This window comes from Sarcophilus harrisii, chromosome 3 (genome assembly GCF_902635505.1).
Source record: "Sarcophilus harrisii chromosome 3, mSarHar1.11, whole genome shotgun sequence".
NCBI lineage: Eukaryota > Metazoa > Chordata > Mammalia > Dasyuromorphia > Dasyuridae > Sarcophilus > Sarcophilus harrisii.
In genome coordinates this window covers 555,804,675-555,825,031 of record NC_045428.1, presented here as the reverse complement: position 1 = coordinate 555,825,031, position 20,357 = coordinate 555,804,675, and the positions used below count along the sequence as shown (strand labels likewise).

Below are 20,357 nucleotides of genomic sequence, written 5' to 3'. Positions count from 1 at the left end.
GTGCATGGTGTCGGGAGGACCGGAGGTGCTCCTGCTCGCAGGAGGGCTCTAGAGCCCAGACCCCCTCACCTCCCACTTCATCAGCTTTGATATCTAGATGAGGAGAGGCCTAAATGATGTTCTTCTCCACACCCAAGGGAGAGTTGCCAAGGGGAATTCTTGATTAGTGCTGATTCAGAAGAACTAGTTGACCTCTCCTCTGGACACCCCATTGGCTTTTGTTCTATTTGGTTGGCCAGAAGTAATTTAATGACCCCTCTCAAGCTTCCACCTCTGGGTTGATTGCCATCCGTATAGAAGAAGGGAGATTCTTCAGCCTAATAGAAGTTCCAGCTCTGGTCCCTTTGAAGCCCTAGGAGCTCATGGCACGTAATTGCCAAATGATGTGGTACTCGTAGTAGTTCCTCTGGGCAGGTGGTTGGTGGGAGAAGCCTCTCGGGTGGGTACTCGAGGTATCTTCCCCAGAACTTCTACAAGCCCACTTCTGGGCAAGTCTTGACCAACCACTTGGGGTCCACAAAGCACTGACGGGGAGGAGGGCGGTACTGTGTTTCAGGAACTCCAGAGGCATGGCGAGTGATGATGTCCCTCAAGTCGGGCTTGTTGGCAGAGAGTACGTGGGCCTTAGACACCATCAACATCTTGTTGTATGATGACAACAGCATTATGACCTTCAACTTGGGCCAGGTGAGCATCCGTGGCTAGGGGAGAGGGCCTTGGGATAGAACTGGAGGAAGGTATTGAGTCTGCAGTCAAGCACTCTAGTGTTTGCTGCATGACGTAGGGCTGGAATTAGGGGCAGGGTCTGGATTTGTTGGTCCCTGAGGCTTGGCACTGAATGGGTGGTCCCAGGGGCTCCGCTCAGGTCCCAGAATGGGCCATTAAAGCAATATCTTTCTCACCACTTCTAGCATCTTCCCCCTAAACTCTTCTGACTAAAGAACTTGGAAACTTTATCATTTTGTCCTTGAACTTGGTCTGTATAGGAGGAGTTTGGAGAATATGACAAATGAAAAGGAATAAATTAAAAAAAACTTTTTTTTCCTTAATTGATATTGATGTAAATAGCAGATTCTCTTCCTAGAATCAGTAAAAATAAATTGCCATGTGAAATACACCTATTTTTGTGTCCTGAACCCCTTTGCATCTGCTGAAGTCTACAGACTCCTCTCAAGCATGTTTTTGAATGCCTAAAATAGAATATATAGGATCAAAAGGGAAATCAATTATGTTTGAAATACAGTCTGTAATCATGTGTGATCTAGCAGCAGGTCTCATAACTACAATTGATCTCAAAGCAGTGATGAGCATAAGTATTTTATTGAGCATTGGTAACAACTGGAATGTGATACAATGGCACCTGTCACTTCTGTTGGTAACAGAGTCACATGTGCGGCTTGTAACACTCCTGGGTTTGAATTTGCCTACAATTGTAGTCAAAGGAGAGGCTAAATTTCAAATAATAGTTGTTGAAAATAAAAACATGAATTTGTTTCCTCTCCAAGCTCACAGACTTTCTGAATTCCCTCCGAGCACCCCAGGTTCTCTTAGCTTCTTTTCTCACCTTTAGTTTAGTCAAGCCCACATGTCTTTGTTCTGTAGCTTCTTTCCTTGTGTGCTCCTAATGTTTTCAAGCTCTGCTATGAGAATGTAGGGAAAGGTCATAATTAATGTTAGAGTGATTTTTTTTTTTTTTTTAAGTACTGTCTATTTACAAAGCTGAAACCCCTGACCTTCTGTCAGGAAAACATGAACTTTTTGACCTTTTCCAGTAATGGGAATAGACTTATGGTCACATTAATAAGACTGCTAATGTACACTTTTAGATCTGTAAAATGCTTAACATGGAAGGAACCTTAAAGTTTTATCTTGTCCCTGTATTCATTTGTCTCTCCACCCCTACTCCTCAAATTCTTTAAAAGAGGATACAAAAGCCCAGAATATAGAGTCAATGAGTATATTGTTTTTCTGTGAAGACACCAGTACTCCTGGCCTTTAGAGAGCAAAGGACGTTCCTTGATGTTCTGTAGACTCCTGAGGCCTTTCTGGGAGACCAAGGATGGCGGAGGGCAGGTGATTTGGATCCTTGGCCATCTATCCCCTTCTGTACAATTCTGGGCCCTACTGTCCAACAGGACGTGAAGAAGATCCAGAGAAAGTGAAAGGAAATGCCAGTCGGGGAGGGGAGGGAGCCAGGGAGCAGGTCCAGTGACTGCCAGAGCTCGGATTGTTTGGTTGGTTGGGGCAGCATAATACCTGCTCTTAAGCAGATTGAGAAGTCTTTTGGCCAATTGTTCTGTATCCCTTGATGGACCAGCCCAAAACGCAGACATGCTTCCTAGATGGCCTGGGGTCGGATGGCTCAGAGGACTTGGGCTTTCCCTCTGGAGGGCTCTGAGGGAGATCCCTGGCAGTGCGCTGCAGGGCACGTGCAGGAGCTGGGACAGGCGCGGGATGGGGATGTGTGTGTAGGCCGTGGAGGGCACTCCCCCCGTCAGACTCCTTGTTTGGGCCCCTTTTTCTCCTCACTGGCTGTTCTTGCTTGTGTTCCAGCTGCCGGGACTGTTGGAGCTCCTTGTGGAATATTTCCGGCGCTGCTTGATTGAGATCTTTGGCATTCTGAAGGAGTATGAGGTGGGTGACCCAGGTCAGAGAACATTGCTAGACCCGGAGAGATTCAAGAAAGCTTCCAGCCCATCCCCAGCGGAAGGGGAGGAAGAGGAGGAGCTTCTGAGCCCCAAGATGGAAGAGGAGGAGGAGGAGGAGGAAGAGGAGGAAGAGGAGGAGGCTGCATTTGCAGGCAAGGACAAGATGCTCTCGGAGAGCAGCGAGGAGAAGCTTGTCAGCAAGTTTGACAAGCTGCCTGTCAAAGTCGTGCAGAAGAACGACCCCTTTGTGGTGGACTGCTCGGACAAACTGGGGCGAGTACAGGAGTTTGACAGCGGCCTGCTGCACTGGCGGATCGGCGGCGGGGACACTACCGAGCATATCCAGACCCACTTTGAGAGCAAGATGGAGCTGCCTGGGAGCCAGTCCCGGGAGCCGGTGCCCATGGCCCCTCAGAAGCGGCTCCCCGCTGCCGAGGGCACCTCCGGTGGGAGAGATAAGGAGGCCCCCCTGCCCGACGGCCCCGCCGAGAAGCGGATCACTGCCACCATGGATGACATGTTGTCGTCTCGGCCTAGCACCCTGTCTGATGAGGGCCCCAAGAATGCCGAGACCCCCAAGGAGAGCGGCAAGTTTCCTTTTGGCATCAATCCTGTGCAGAGCCACCGGAACATCAAGATCCTTGAAGATGAGCCCCACAGTAAGGACGAGACCCCACTGTGCACCCTTCTGGACTGGCAGGACTCCCTTGCCAAGCGCTGCGTCTGTGTCTCCAACACCATCCGGAGCCTGTCGTTTGTGCCGGGCAACGACTTCGAGATGTCCAAGCACCCCGGGCTGCTGCTGATCCTCGGCAAACTCATCCTGCTGCACCACAAGCACCCGGAGCGCAAGCAAGCGCCGCTGACCTACGAGAAGGAGGAGGAGCAGGACCAAGGGGTGAGCTGCAACAAGGTAGAGTGGTGGTGGGACTGCCTGGAGATGCTCCGGGAAAACACCCTGGTCACGCTCGCCAACATCTCAGGTCAACTGGACCTCTCCCCGTACCCCGAGAGCATCTGCCTGCCGGTTCTGGACGGACTCCTGCACTGGGCGGTCTGCCCTTCGGCCGAGGCCCAAGACCCCTTCCCCACCCTGGGCCCCAATGCCGTCCTCTCCCCCCAGAGACTGGTTCTGGAAACCCTCAGCAAACTCAGCATCCAAGACAACAACGTGGACCTGATCCTCGCCACGCCCCCTTTCAGTCGCCTGGAGAAGCTGTACAGCACCATGGTGCGCTTCCTCAGTGACCGAAAGAACCCCGTGTGCCGGGAGATGGCCGTGGTGCTGCTGGCCAACCTGGCCCAGGGAGACAGCCTGGCCGCCCGGGCCATCGCCGTGCAGAAGGGCAGTGTCGGGAACCTGCTGGGCTTCCTGGAGGACAGCCTGGCTGCCACCCAGTTCCAGCAGAGCCAGGCCAGCCTCCTGCACATGCAGAACCCCCCCTTTGAGCCGACCAGCGTGGACATGATGCGCCGGGCGGCCCGGGCACTGCTCGCCCTGGCCAAGGTGGACGAGAACCACTCGGAGTTCACATTGTACGAGTCACGGCTGCTGGACATCTCGGTGTCGCCGTTGATGAACTCATTGGTCTCACAAGTCATTTGTGACGTACTGTTTTTAATTGGCCAGTCATGACAGCCGTGGGATGGACACCTCCCCTGTGTGTGTGTGCGTGCGTGGAGAACTTAGAAACTGACTGTTGTCCTTTATTTATGCAAAACCACCTCAGAATCCAGCCCGCCCTGCGCTGTCCTGCTTCTCCCTGGGGGAAATCTTTCCTGCCTCTCCTCCCATCCCCTCCCCTCCTGTTCCTCCTCCTCCTCTTCCCCTCCCCCCACCCTTCTCAAGAAGACAGAGTTCTGCCTACATAGAAGACTTTTTTTTATTTTAACCAAAGTTACTGTCGTTTACAGTGAGTTTGGGGAAAAACAAATAAAATAACGGCTCGCCCAGTTCTTGCATCGATGGGACGCCACCTTTCATAACTGTTTTTAATGGTAAAAAAAAAAAAAATAGAAAAAAAAAACACAAAAACTCTGAAGGACAAAAAAAAGGTGACTGCTGAACTGTGTGTGGTTTCTTGTTGTACATTCACAATCTTGCAGGAGCCAAGAAGTTACCAGTTGTGAACAGACCCTGTTCAATGGAGAGGCCTGTGCAGTAGAGTGTAGGACCTTCATGTACTGTACTGTACACCTTATACTGTAAACATACTGTAATAATGTCTCACATTGAAAAAAGAGAAAACGCTGGATCAGCAGCAAGCTGTAGTTTTTAAAAATGTTTTTAGTTAAACGTTGAGGAGAAAAAAAAGGCTTTTCCCCCAAAGTATCATGTGTGAACCTACAACACCCTGACCTCTTTCTCTTCCTCCTTGATTGTATGAATAACCCTGAGATCACCTCTTAGAACTGGTTTTAACCTTTAGCCGCAGTGCCCTGCGCGGCTGCGTGTGTATATAGATGACGTTGTACATTGCACATACCCTCTGGAGCCCCACAGTTTGGTCCCTAGCCACGCCCCTTCCCTCCTCCTTTATAGTATGACGAGTTATAACAAGTTGGTGACCTGCCCAAAGCGAGACACAATTATTTAATCTCTTGCCAGACATCTCTCCTCTTGGAGGTGATGCTGTACAGGTCTCTGTGTAAAAAGTCATTGCTGTCTCAGCAGCCAATCAACTTATAGTTTATTTTTCCTGGGTTTTTTTTTTTTTTTTCGTTTTCGTTTTCGTTTTGTTTTCTTTCTAATCGAGGTGTGAAAAAGTTCTAGGTTCAGTTGAAGTTCCTGATGAAGAAACACAATTGAGATTTTTTCAGTGATAAATTCTGCATATTTGTATTTCAAACAATGTAGCTAAAAACTTGATGTAAATTCCTCCTTTTTTTCCTTTTTTGGCTTAATGAATATCATTTATTCAGTATGAAATCTTTATACTATATGTTCCACGTGTTAAGAATAAATGTACATTAAATCTTGGTAAGATGTTTGTAAGGGTTTTTATTTTCTAACAGAAAGGGTCATTGTGCTGGTGGCCGCCTTCTTCAGGAAACTGAGCCGCTGCATTTTCTTCTTTCTAAGGAGCAAAGAGGAATCAACATCAGAGCTCTTGGCCAGCCTGGATGGAAAAAGGCCCCCATTCCTCCCCAGCTTATCTACTACACCAGTGGATCTAAAGCCAAGGGAGACCTTCCAAGATTTATCTAATCCAGCTCTCTCCATTAATGATGAAGAGAAACCAGGCTCAAGTCATTGGTCAAAGGCCAGAATTTGAATTCAGATTTCCAGGACTCCAAACTCTTGCTCTTAGACTGCTGCCTCCGCCGCAGGTTCACAGTTGAGAGGATAAAACATAAAAATGTAAAGGGGAGGTAGAACATTAGCAAAGATCTCCCAGAGGAGCCGGCCCATGGGAACCAAAGAAGGAATGCAGCTGGAGAGAGGACTGGAAGTGGTCAGGGAGCAGCTGGCTAGTGGTCCAGGCTGGTTGGGACACGGAGAGCCCAAAATCGAGAGATCTATGGGAGCAACCTAGAGAGTTTGGAGGAAAATCGAGGAAGGGAGAGAGAACTGGGTCTGGAAAAAAGAATTTGAGAAGAGCCCCTAAGGAGGATAGCCTTTTCAGGCATAATAATGGTTTCTATTTCTATAGCACATTACGTTTGGACTAACATTAATAGTTCCATCTTGGGGGGTGAATAATAAGGAATATTCCCATTCTGCTCAGTAGGAAACTGATAGGAAACAGATCCAATCAAGAAATACATATTAAGTACCTACTAAGTACTACTAGGGCAAAGCTTCACATTGCCATTTGAGAAAAGCAGAACTGGAACCCAATATTTCAAGATTAATACTCTTTTTACTATACCTGTTCTGCTCATTTAAAGAATGTTCTAATATCACAGAAGTAGAAGTAGCCAGCAATTTTTGTATCCAGTGATTCTAAGTTCTCAGTTTGTTGATCTAATTGAGTTGGTGAGCATTAAGTGCCTGCTGTGTGCCAGGCACTGTCGAGTGCCCAAGATAGATAGAACTCTTGTTCTCAAGGAGTTCACATTCTAGTAGAGATAACAGGCAAAACAAGATAAGTTGGAGTTAACCACAGAGAGAAAGCAGTTAACTAAGAAGCAGAAAACAGTTGGAGGCAGGGTCTTAGCTAAGACTTGGAGGAATTAGGAATGAGAAATTTTCAAGTATGAGGGAAGATGATGGAGGAGGAGAGCCGATAGAAATGCGTAGACTTTGGAGATGGATCTTTTGTGAAAAGAGGGACTGTTTCATCATAAAGCTGGCAGGTGGAATAGGGGTAGGGGAGTAGCAGAAAGGTGTAAGAAGGAGAAAAGTAGGCTGGGCTTAAGCTATATCAAATAGCATTTATAAAATATTGATTTGCTCTTTATAATTGATTTGATCTTCACAACAGCCCTGTTAAGGCAGGGGCAAATCATAATTTAAACATCTTGCTCTCTGGGTTGTCCAGCTAAATGAAAGAGTCCGAGGTCAGATGTTCTTCCCAACTCTAGGCCCAGCACCACCTCTCCAAATAGAGAATTTTATATTTGCTTCTGGAGGTAATGGGGATCTGGGCTTTGATCTGAATAAAACAAAAATAGCATCTGCCTTTCTAAATAGCTTCGGGCAAAGAAAATTCATCTGAACATAAAGTAAAACAGGTAACTGATGGAAAGTTGCTAGTCTCCGAGAAGAGAAAGCTTGTGGGCTTGTTTTGTGAGAGGCAGAGGGACGGAATAATTTTCAGTCCTTTATGCATCTTGGTCTAATCAGACAAAATAGGCACCCCCTTTAGAACACAGCCTAGTCCAATCTAACTTTATGGATAAAATAGCCATTCTCTTGAACCCCCTTTAGAAGACAGCCCCAACAGAGCAGCTTCTGGCTTTCTCCTTGGGCAGATAGGGTTTCCAGTCAGGTGGATTTGGGCTAGCCCTCTAATAAACTCAAGTGTGGGCTTCCAGATTCAGCCCCCCCCCCAAAAAAAAAAAAGACAAGAGGTTTAAAGACTTAAATGTTTCCCCACCTTTTCTTGGTGGGCCACATTTGGAAGATCCCATCCAGTTCTGGATGTCACATTTTGGAAAGGACATTTGGCAAGGTCTGGATAACCAGAATGGTCACAAGGGAGAAAGAGGGGGTTCCCCTGTTCTTCCAACTGATTGCTAGATGATCACCTGTGGAAGTCGAGGTAAATGAGGTGCCAGTGCAGACATTCAGGTCTGCACTTCCCCCACCACCACCCCTTTATTTTATAGATGAGGAAGATGCTTGTTCAAGTTTACATGGCTAATAAGCTTTAGCTCAAATCAGTCAAAAAGTATGAGGCATCTCTATGCCTGTCATTGCACTACAGTCAATAAGTCCGGATTACCCACAGGTAAGTGCTAGAGCTCCATCCACAGAAAGGGTCTCCAGGTGCTCACAATCTGATGGAGGCAAACATCTGTGGACAATCTAAGGGCAGAAATATTTGGGAAAGAGTTGGGAAAGGCTTCCTGGACAAGATGGGAGTTTAGCTGAGACCTGAAGGAAGTCAGGAAGAGAGGAGGGAGCATTCCAGGAATGGGCCAGAGAAAATGCCTGGAGTTAAGAAAATGGAGTATTTTGTCTGAGGAACTGCAAGCTGGACAGTTACTAGAATGGGTGGGCATAAGGAGTCCGGGAAGAGGGAAGAGAGGGGCTTTGAATGCCAGAAAGGAATCTGTTTGATCTTGGAGGGCAGGAAGAGAGGGGTTCAGTATATGTGACAGTCACATCTGCATTTAGGAATATCCATGGGGAATGGGCTGGAATTGGGAGATACTTGAAGGAGGCAGACCCACTAGCAGGCTGTTGCAATAGTTTAGGTGTGAGATGATGAGGGTCTGTGGCAATGAGAGGAAAATGATGAGGTTGGTAGCAGTGTCAGAGGAGAGATGGAGGCTTTTCTGAGAGACGCAAAACATTGGAGAGCAGGTTTGGGGGCTCAGAGGAGACAAGGATGACTCCCATTGAGCTTCATTGACTGATAGGATGATGGTGCCCTTGAATGTAACAGGAAAGCCAGTTTTAAAGGACCCATGATGAAAAATGTTATCCATTAACAGAACTGATGAGCTCTGAATACTGATTGAAGCATACATTTTAAACTTTATTCTGTATGTGTGTGTATGTGTATATATATGTATATATATATATATATATATATATATCTTTTGCACCATGACTTTTACATGACTTCACATATATAATCTATATCAAATTGCCTTTTTAAGGAGTAAAGGAGAAAGAATTTAGAACTCAATTTTTTGAAAACTGAATATGTAAAAAGTTTACCTATAAATAGGAAATATTTAGTGAAAAGAAATTTTAAATAAGAGGGAAGGCTTGGTAGGAAAGAGATTGAGTTCTGTTTTGGATAGCTTGAGTTTAAGATGTCTATTGGCCATCCAGTTCTAGATGTGTGAAAGGCAATTGGAGATGCTGATTAGAGGAGGGCCACAAGGTAGATTTGGACTGCATGAAATCTCTGGGAACTGATGAGATCATCAAGTGAAGTAGAACAGAAGAAGAGAAGGGGACCCAAGACAGAACTCTGAGGGATAGCTATGTTAGAGGGATATTCTAGGTGAGAATCCAGCAAAGGAGACAGAGAAAGGAATTAGAATCAGAAAAGTTGACCACAGAGAGGTCAAGGAGAGGGAGAATTAAGAAAAGCCCTTGGACAATTTCAGTAGGCTCGGAATAAAAAATGTCATCCCTGTCCAGAGAGGGAACTATGAAGAGTGCTGATCAAAGCATACTTTTTTCACCTTTTTTTTCTTCTTTCTCATGGTTTTTCACTTTTCTGATTTTTCTCTCCCGACATGACTCATATGGGAATATGAAAAAAAAAAAAAAAAAGTACATCTGTAATCAAAAAAAGGAACTCAAGGAACTTCTATTTTATTGAGGCATCTAGAGTCATCACCAATCATCCTGGTTTATATCTGGCTAAAGGTGAGTGGAGGGGAAAGTGAGGCAGGTGACTGCATAGTCCTCTTTTACTTCATTACCTCCCTGATGTCATGATCCTCTTCAGGAATGAGGAACAATTTTATTGAGGAAAATAATAGCACAAAACAAATGTGAGATGCATAAATTTAAAGCCATTTCCACTCCAAATGTTTCTATGGACTATTTGTGTCTGACTTGTGATAGACCCTTCCAAGCTTGTATTGGTCTGATCAGCTAGTCAGACATAACTGCACAGTGATGCATTTTGGTCCTCTTCAAACACAAAGGATAACAACTAATTAACCAATCAATTCAGGTCCTCTGATCCATCGTTCCACTTTGCCTCCCCTGAAGAGTCTTCTAGCTTTGAGATTCTAGGATTCCACATGGAAAGAAAACCTTGAAACTTTGCAAAGTGCCACTCTATAGTCTATGAATCAAGATTTTTGCAGAAAAAAAATTAGGGGACAAATAGATAAGAAGGACTGGAAGTCCCCTGGTAGATGTTTGATGTCCAGAAGTACTACTACTAGCTTTTGGTTTTCCTCCAGTGATTATTTGAGAATTGGGTTCGTTTTTTAGTGTGGAAAAGAGTAATTCCTTATAGTAGGTTTATTTTTTGCATTCTTTTCAGCTCTTCTGCTGCAATGCAAGAATGGCCTTGTCTAATTTCTGACCAGAGCACCTGAACCCATTGAATTGTTTAAAAGGGAATTTGAAGTCAGAAGTTCCACTATCAAATCTAGAAGTGACTGGATGTTTTCTCAGGATCGAAAATGGGGCAGAAAAATCTGTCATTTACTACTGTTGCATTAGAACTTCTCTACCTTAGAGTTCTTAATCATATCTTACCTGGTGAGAGAGACCACTATAGAGGGAAGGATTTTACAAACTGTTAAAAGTTCTCTCTGAAATGGCAACCCACTTTCCAATATACACCAAAAAGTATAAAACACGTTTTTTTCTCTTTGTGTTTTTTCATTTTTAATGTAAATAGTATTTTGTTTTTTCAAATTACATGTAAAGATAATTTTTAACATTCATTTTTATAAGATTTTGAGTTTCAAATTTTTCTTACCCTCCTTCCCCCACCCCAAGGCAATAAGCACTCTTGATATAGGTTATATATGTACAAACATGTTAAACATATTTCTACATCAGTCATGTTGTGAAAGAAGAAACAGAACAAAAGGAAAAAAACATGGAAAGAAAAAAAGAAAGTGAAAATAGTTACTTAACCTCCATCAGTCTGTATCCAGACTCCATCATTCTTTCTCTGGATATGGATAGTGTTCTCCATTATGAGTCTTCTAGAATTGTCTTGGATCGCTATTGCTGAGAAGAGCTTTCAAAGTTGATTGTCGCACAGTGTTATTGTTAACTGTTGTGTCCAATGTTCTCTTGGTTCTGCTGACTTCACTCAGTATCAGTTCATCTAAATCTTTCCAGGTTCTTCTGAAACCTGCCAGCTCATCTTTCTTTTTTTCCCCTCTTTTTTTTTTTAATATTTTATTTTCCCCAGTTATGTGAAAGACAACTTTTAACATCCATTTTTAAAATTTTGAGTTCCAGACTTCCTTCCTTTCTCCCCATTCCCTATCCCCATTGTGAAGGTACATGTGAAGTTATGTAAAACATTTCCATAAAAGTCATGTTGTGAAAGAAAAGATTCTCTTCCTCCCCCCCCCCCCCCAAAAAAAAAAAACACTCCGGAAAAAATAAAAGTTAAAAAAAAAAAAGTATTCTTTAATCTGTATTCAGACACAATCAGTTCCTTCTCTGGGTATGGTTTGCATTTTTCATTGTCCTTCAGAGTAGCCTTGGATCATTATATTGCTGAGAATAACAAAATAATTTATAGCTGATCATCTTACAATATTGCTGTTACTTTGTACCCAGTACAGTCCACTTTGTGTGAGCTCATCGATATCTTTCCAGGTTTTTCTGAGAGCATCCTGCTCAACATTTCTCATAGCACTATAAGTATTCCATCATAATCACATATTATAATTTATTCAGCCATTTCCTAATTAATGGGCATCCCCTTAATTTCCAATTTTTTGCTATCACAAAAAGATCTGCTACAAATATTGTGGATCCTTTCCCCTTTTTTTAATGAGCTCTGTGGGATATAGACCTAGTAATGGTATTGCTGGGTCAAAAAGTATGCACAATTTTATAGCCCTTTAGATATAGTTCTAAATTGCTTTCCAGAATGGTTGGATCAGTTTACAACTCCACTAACAAAGACTTTCCGATTTTCCCATATCTCCAAGGTTATCATTTTCCATTTCTGTCATACTAGCTAATCTGATAGTTGTGAGATGGTACCTCAGAGTTGTTTTAATTTATATTTCTCTTAAAAAAATAGTGATTTTGAGCATTTTCATATGACTATAGATAGCTTTAATTTTTTCATCTGAAAACTACCTGATCATATCCTTTGACCATTTATCAATTGGGGAATCACTTGTATTCTTATATTTGACTCCATTCTCTATATATCTGAGAACTGAGGCTTTTATCAGATAAACCTTCTGTAAAAATTATTTCCCAATTTTCTGCTTTCCTTCTAATCTTATTTTCAATGGTTTTATTTGTACAAAAACTTTTTAATTTAATGTAATCAAAATTATCCCTTTTGCATTTCATAATGCTCTCATCTCATTTGCTCATAAATTCTTCTCCATAGATCTGACGATTCCTTGCTCTCTTAATTTGCTTATGGCATCACCCTTTATATCTAAATCATGTAGACAATTTGACCTTATCTTGGTATACAATATAACACATTTAAAAGAATATTTAATATCTTATTTTCCCCAAATACATAAAAATAATTTTAACATTATTACAAATTTTTTGAGTTCCAAATTCTTTCCCTCCCACCCCATCCCATTCATTGAGAAGACAAGCAATTTGATATAGGTTATACATGTGTAGTCCTGAATACCATGCAAATCCATATTAGTCATATACAACATATTTTTAAATTTAATATACATTAACAATTTCTCCATCACTTTTCTAAATCTAGACCAATGATGTCAAACTCAAATAGAAATAGAGCCACTAACCCTTTAAGTGGCTTAGAAAACTGCATATTAACATTTTCTGTGGTTTTTTTGGTATTTTTCTTAATTTTGCTACATGTTTCCCAATTACATTTAATTTGATTTGGGCTAGTAATGTGTTTGTTTTGCTTGCAACGTGTTAGCCACTTACTTGATACCTTTATAACTTCTTAAACTCTTTCCATTCACAACCCTCTTTTGTCCAAGAAATTTTTACTTGACCCCGGGTATATAAAATAGTTATACAAGTCAAACATTTCCTGATAATAAGTCATGATTTTGTAACTCCTCCCTCCATATTCAGTTACAAGACCTCTTTCTGAGCTCTTAAAATTTAAGTAGATGGGGGTCTACATATATTAGGACATAAAGACCTCAAAATAAAATGCAGGAAGGCAGAAATAGTAAATGCATTCTTTTCAGATCACAATGCAATAAAAACTACATTCAACAAAAAGTTAGGGGTAAATAGACCAAAAAGTAATTGGAAATTAAATAATCTATCTTAAAGAATGATTAGGTGAAACAGCAAATTATAGACACAATAATTTCACCCAAGAAAATGACATCGATGAGACATCATACCAAAATTTGTGGGATGCAGCCAAAGCGCTAATAAGGGGATATTTTATATCTTTAGAGGTTTACTTGAATAAAATAGAAAAAGAGAAGATCAATGAATTGGGCTTGCAAAATAAAAAGCTAAAATAAGACCAAATTAACCCCCCCCCCCATCAAATACTAAACTTGAAGTTCTAAAATTAAAAGGAGAAATTAATAATATTGAAAGTAAAAAAAACTATTGAATTAATAAAACTAAGAGTTGGTTTTATGAAAAAATAAAATAGATAAATCTTTGATAAATCTGATTAGAAAAAGGAGAGGAAAATCAAATTGTTAGTCTTAAAAATGAAAAGGGAGAACTTTCCACCAATGAAGAGGAAATTAGAGCAATAATGAGTTACTTCCAACTTTATGCCAATAAATTTGATAAATGAAATGGATGGCTACCTTCAAAAACATAGGCTTCCCAGATTAACAGAGGAGGAAGTAAATTGCTTAAATAGTCCCATTTCAGAAAAAGAAGATGGGGGTTTAGACAATCCACAAAACAACCAAAACTTGTTTGTTCTCACACTGAAAATTTCAGAGCCAATATTGGATCTGACTTCAGTATTATCCACTCAGGTGGAGGAAAATTGTGAGTGCAGGAGCGGCTAGATAGATAGAGCACTGGATTGGGAGACCCTGAGTTCAAATTCGGCCTCAGACACTTCACACTGCCTAGCTGAGTGACCCTAGCCAAGTCACTTCACCCCAACTGCCTGGATAAAAGGGGAAATTGTGAGGATAATTGCCGAATTAGAGTTAGAAGTTCTCATTTCAAATCTGCTCATTTTTATGTGACCTTAAGCATATCACTTTTCTGGACTTCAAATTTCTTCTTTGTAAAATAAAAGCATTGCACGTGTTTAACCTATATTGGATTATTTGCTGTTTTGGGGAGGAGAGAGAGGAGGAAGAAATGGAAGAAAGGGATAAAAATTTAGAACACAAGATTTTGCAGGAGTGAATGTTGAAAATTATCTTTGCATATATTTTGAAAAATAAAAAGTAATAAATAAAAGCACTGGATGAGATGGCCCCAGGTTCTCCCCTTCCAAGTCTAAGTTCCTTCAACTTCCAGTAATTTTCCATGATTGCATAGGGATTATCCCTGCTGGACTGAAGAAAGCTAAATGTTGCCCCAACATTCAAAAAGAAAAATGGAAGTAACAGAGTATACAAGCTGTGGATCAGATCAGTGAATTGGACCGATTCCTGGCAAAATTCTAGAATCTGATATTAAAATAATGAACATCTTTTAAAAAGTAAACAGTGATCATAGGGAGTTTCCTGGCTTTATCAGTAATAGATCATTCTAGATTAACCACATTTCCTTTTTCAATAGGCTTGCTAGACTGAGGAAGACCATAGTGATACACCTTATCTCAATTTCAGCCAAACATTTGAAAAAGTCTCTCTTACAGAAAAAGATGGATCAATGGGCTTAAATGATCCTCCAAGTAGGTATGTTCAGAACTAGCCCAACCCAAAGAATTGTCATTTAGTCTGTCAACAAGCATCTTTTAAGCCTTTAAAATGTGCTAGGCCCTGGGCTAAGTTCTGAAAATACAAAAGAAGGCCTCTGGCTTCAAGGAGATAGCATTCTATTGCGCAGGAGAAAGAGCATGGCATGGAAGCAGAGGGCCTAGATTAAAATCCCAATTCTGCCTTTAGACCTACCCAATTCTATCTGTGTGACATTGGACAAGTCAGAATGTCTCTGGGCCTTGGTTTCCTCATTTCTAAAATTAAAGGTTTGAATGAGATGATCTCTAAATCACATTATATACCAACCTGAAAAGAGATTTCTAGTATAATGCCCCAGGGATCCATCCTTGGCCCTGGGCTATTTTAGCATTTTTATCAGTGTCTTAGATGGGCTTTCAAAATATGGTCCAGAGGGTCCCAGAGCCTTTCAGGGGAATATATGAGGGGTCAAAACTATTTTCATAATAATACTAAGACATTACTTATTAAAATATTCTTCTCTTTTCCAATGATTTTCTTTACATACTTCAACCAAAACAACATAATTGTAATCATCGCAACAGACTAAATACAGGAGCAGAGAATGGAACCCAACTCTCTTATTAAGACAGACATTAAAGAGATTTGCAAAAGTATATAAAACAATGTTATTCTCACTACATATTTTTGTTTGGGAAAATACAGTTATTTTCTTTTTTTTTAAAGTTTTTTTTTTTTTCAGTGTCTTACATCACCATGGTTATCCCAAGTACTCCTTCTTACCCCTTGGAACCATAGCATGTGACAAATCAGCACAACTGATTGATATATTGAAAAAGGTCCAAAAATATATGCAATGTGTGACACCTGTGGACTACTATAGTTATTTTTTCTTTTTAAAAATGTTTATGCAATGAATTTATTATTGTTTTACATGAATTAACAAATATTTTTGAATCAAGTTGCAATTTTCAGTAATGATAATAAATATCATTAAGCCCCCATAAACACAATTGATTTGACATCCTCAATATTTTGTGAGTTTAAAAGGGACTTGTTATTAAAATATTTAAGAACTTCTGTCTTAGCATGTTTATCAGATTTACAGATTACAAAAACAGGAGGCAAAACTAACTCATAGGGCCATAGATCTAGCTATCTGCTAGCCCATTTTGCCCCCATTTTGCAAATGAGAAAAAGACGAAGGTCATTCCCCAAAAGCAGCTGGTGGCTCAGTGGATAGAGCACTGGACCTGGAGTCGGGAATCAGGAATCTGAGTCAAATTCAGCTTAGACCTTTCCTACTTGGGTGATCTTGGGCAAGTCACTTAACCTTATTGCTTGACAAAAGGATTCATTGGAGAAGGAAATAGCAAATCACTCCAGAATCTTTGCCAAGAAAACCATGACCAGTTGGTTCAAAGGGTCACAGAGAGTCAGACACGATCATCTGAACAACAGCAACAATAACATACAGGTAGAAGCAGAGTGAGGCTTTGAACCCAGGGCCTCTGACTCCAAGTATACTTTCTTTTTTCCAGTCACTCATTTATTTATTGTTGCATTTTGAACTCCAATTCCATACTGGAGAAGGCCAACATTTGGCAGAGATATATATTTGTAAAAACCACATAATACATTATTCCATATATCAGGTTTTTTAAGAGGGAGATAGCATCTTCCCTCATAAGTTCTTTGTAGATGACTTAAATTCATAATTCACATTCATAGTTACTCTTCAAACAATATTGCTCTTACCATATACAATGTTCTCAATTCTGCTCATTCTATTCTGCATTATTTCATGTAAATCTTTCCAGGTAATTCTGAAAACATCCTGCTCATCTCTTTTAAAATTTGTATTTGACATTTACCAAGCATACTTCCTACTGTACCACAATCAAGATTCAAAAATATTTTGGTCTAGATGAGGGCTTCTTAAACTTTTTCCCCTTGTGACCTCTTTTCATCTCAGCAATTTTTACATGACCTTGTATATATAGGTATATAAAATATAAAAACATTTTCTGATAATAAATCATCATTTTGTGACTCCCCCCACATTCAGTTATGAATCCCTATATGAGGTTGTGACCCGCAATTTAAGAAACCTAGGATAATTACTGTTCTGTAAGAAATGACCAACAGGATGATTTCAGAAAGGCCTGGAGAGACTTACACGAACTGATGCTGAGTGAAATGAGCAGGACCAGGAGATCATTATATACTTCAACAACAATACTATATGATGACCAGTTCTGATGGACCAGGCCATCCTCAGCAACGAGATCAACCAAATCATTTCCAATGGAGCAGTAATGAACTGAACCAGCTATGCCCAGAAAAAGAACTCTGGGAGATGACTAAAAACCATTACATTGAATTCCCAATCCCTATATTTATGCACACCTGCATTTTTGATTTCCTTCACAAGCTAATTGTACAATATTTCAGAGTCTGATTCTTTTTGTACAGCAAAATAATGTTTTGGTCATGTATACTTATTGTGTATCTAATTTATATTTTAATATATTTAACATCTACTGGTCATCCTGCCATCTGGGGGAGGGGGTGGAGGGGTAAGAGGTGAAAAATTGGAAAAAGAGGTTTGGCAATTGTTAATGCTGTAAAGTTACCCATGCATATATCCTGTAAATAAAAGGCTATTAAATAAATAAAAAAAAAAAACCTAGGATATTGGACTAAAAAAAGTAAGATGAATAATAAGATGAAACAAGGAAATAAATGTAAAGTTATATTGAGATTAGGGAGAAAAAATGAATTTCCCAAATACAATTTGGGAAAGACATGGCTATAGAAGTTTCCCTAAAAGAGATGTAGGGATTTATCAATTAAAAAAGATGTGATATGACAGTCAAAAAAGTGGAATTAGCCTCAGCTAGATTTAGAGTCAGGAGGATCTGAGTTCAAATTTATACTCAGGGGGCAGGTAGATGGTGCAGTGGATAGAGCACCAGCTCTGAAGTCAGAAGGACCTGAGTGCAAATCTGATCTCATACACTTAACACTTCCTAGCTGTGTGACCCTAGGCAAGTCATTTAACTCCAAAAACCTCAGGGGGAAAATATATACTCGGACATCTTCTAGCTGTGTGATCCTGAGCAAATAACATACCCTTGATTGCCTCCCCCCAAAAAAATACAAGACAGAAAACAAAATCAAAATGGAACAGGATCCTGGGAGGATGTTAGTACTGGAAGTACTAAAGAAATGGAAATTCTTCTGTATTTGACTAAATCTAAAATTTTTTTGAAAGTTCCCATAGCAATAGTTCACATTTTTAGAGTTCTTTAAGGTTCATTCAAGCTCTTTTCATACAATATCTAATTTTGTCCATTGTGAGGGAAGTGTCAATTTTTTAGGTTGAAGAAAGGAGAGATGAAGTGATCTGACCAGAGTCACAGAGCTAGTAATTATGGGAAGCAAGTTTCAAAGCCAGGTTTATGACCCCAAGTCTGGTGCCATACACATTATACTATAGTCTTAAGCTACATTGTGTCGAAAAGAAAAAAACCTGGAATGATGAAATCTCTCAATCTCAGGTCATCCCAAGATTGGGGATGTTGTTGAAGCCAGAGTCAAGGGAGAGGTCTCCAAGTAGCTGGAGATCTGTTTTCTTCTGCCCCAGAGGGCAGATCCAAGAAAGATGGTTGGACTTTGAAAAATAGGTTTGATGCCAGAAAAGACGCTTGAGTAAAATTTAAGCACCTGAAGGAGTCCTCCTCATTGAAAGCTTCAGGCAAACTTTGGATGACTGGAAACACAAACTCAGAGAGTTGAAGTGATCTAGCTAGGGTCACACAGCAAGTAAATGTTAACATTAGGATTAAATGCAAGTTTTCAGATTCATTGCCATACTACTCCTCAATAGCTCTTGTGGTGATGATTGTCCTGTGTTCTCAAAGACATCAGGGAAGGAACGCCATGAGTTGGGTCTTAGAAGAATATTTTGTTTAGTTTGGGGTTGGACAAAGGATTTTCTGAAGCTTGAGAACTTGAACCCAGAAAGGTAAAGTAGGTAAAGAAGGTAACTTCAATTCCTTTGGGTGATTGAAAGGACTAGAGAGAGCTATCACTGTGTGATTATGATCACAGGAAATACTCAGAATTTTCTCTCCAGGATTCTCTTCTTTGGTGTAAACAACAGTCAGCTGTTGGGCACCTATTGAACATAGCCCTGTCCTGAGCACAAAGCTGGAGGAGAAATAAGTGTTAGAGTCTATTTGGATACAAATTAAAGAATGCTTACAGATGGCATAAATAAGTACAAAGGGTAAACGCTATGAAAATAGAGAAGGGCAGCTAGGTGGGGCAGTGGATAGAGTACTAGCCCTGAAATCAGCAGGACATGAGTTCAAATCTGGTCTCAGACACTTAGCACTTCCTGGCTATGTGGACCCTGGGTAAGTCACTTAACCCCAATTGCCTCAGCAAAAAAAAAAAAAGAAAGAAAAAGAAAGAAAGAAAGAATTAAATCAAAATAGAGGCTTTGTCTTCTTAAATAAATGACATTTATTAAGCAACTACTACATGTTACATACATTAGGTTCTGGGAATATAAATTAATTCATAAACATTAAGAACTTACTATGTACCAGACACTGTCCTAGATACCACTCATAAAAGACAGAAAAGGAAACAGTCCTTGCCCTCACTGAACTTATTTTCTTCTGAAGGGACAATAGCATATTAAGGTTTACATAGTGCACTATGGTTGGCTGTTACCTTACAAATGATGAAATAAAAGCAATTTATTAAATACTTACTGTGGGCAAAATAAGGATAAGATAGAAAATTATTGTTGAATGTGGAAGGGAAGCTACCCCCCCCCCAACTTGATATAATAAGGGTTAGAATTTAATATCACATTGTAAGGTTTGCAAAGCACTTTACAAAGTACAATAACTTTGAGAGGTAGGTGCTATTATTATGCCTGTTTTACAGATGAGAAAACTGAGACAGACAGAGGCTAAAGTGAGTTGCCCAGGATCACATAGCTGGTAAGTAAGTGTCTGAGGTCAGGTTTGAACTCAGGTCTCTCTGACTCTGATCCATCCATGGTACTCCCCAGCTGCCTGCAATCACAGAAGGTCCAGACTCTGGTATTCATGTTAAGAGATGACCCTCTCTCCTGCTAGAAGACCTTTCTGACTGAGCCAGAAGAGAACAGTACCTTTGACTGGGGAAACAACTTAGTTACACCTTTTGGACTTTAAAGGGACAATCTCTAAGGATCTCAGGGCAGTTTGAGACTAGCTGAGACCGCAGGCAGAAACTGCCTGTGAAGAGGTAGGAAGCAAGCAGAGACAGGAGGGAATTTCTCTCTCTCTCTCCTCTCTGACTGTTCCCTCAGCTCCACATCAACCATGAGGTTTTGAAGGGGACCAGCAGGACACACACATTAGAGACAGACAGCCCAAAGGAGGACTCAGCTTCCAGGAGCATGTGAGAGTCAAACTGTGACATCACATTTCTTTGATGTCATTTTCCATTCTATGAATGAATGAATGAATGATTTTAGTTTTTATTTATTTTTCTAAAATAATA

The 20,357-nt window shown here is 40.7% G+C and overlaps 1 protein-coding gene across 2 annotated transcripts in view; it reads left to right on the top strand.

Annotated features, from left to right (window-relative positions):
* ARID1A (AT-rich interaction domain 1A) overlaps window positions 1–5,627 on the top strand; it is an 88,995-nt gene extending 83,368 nt beyond the window's left edge. Inside the window, exons 19-20 of one of the 2 annotated variants that reach the window (XM_031962515.1) lie at window positions 557–687; window positions 2,554–5,627. In XM_031962515.1, coding sequence (XP_031818375.1) covers window positions 557–687; window positions 2,554–4,284 — 1,862 coding nt within the window. In that variant the 3' untranslated portion in view covers window positions 4,285–5,627. The remainder of the gene's footprint in view (window positions 1–556; window positions 688–2,553) is intronic. The other variant, XM_031962516.1, reaches the window with a different exon arrangement.
* Window positions 5,628–20,357: the final 14,730 nt, after the last annotated feature.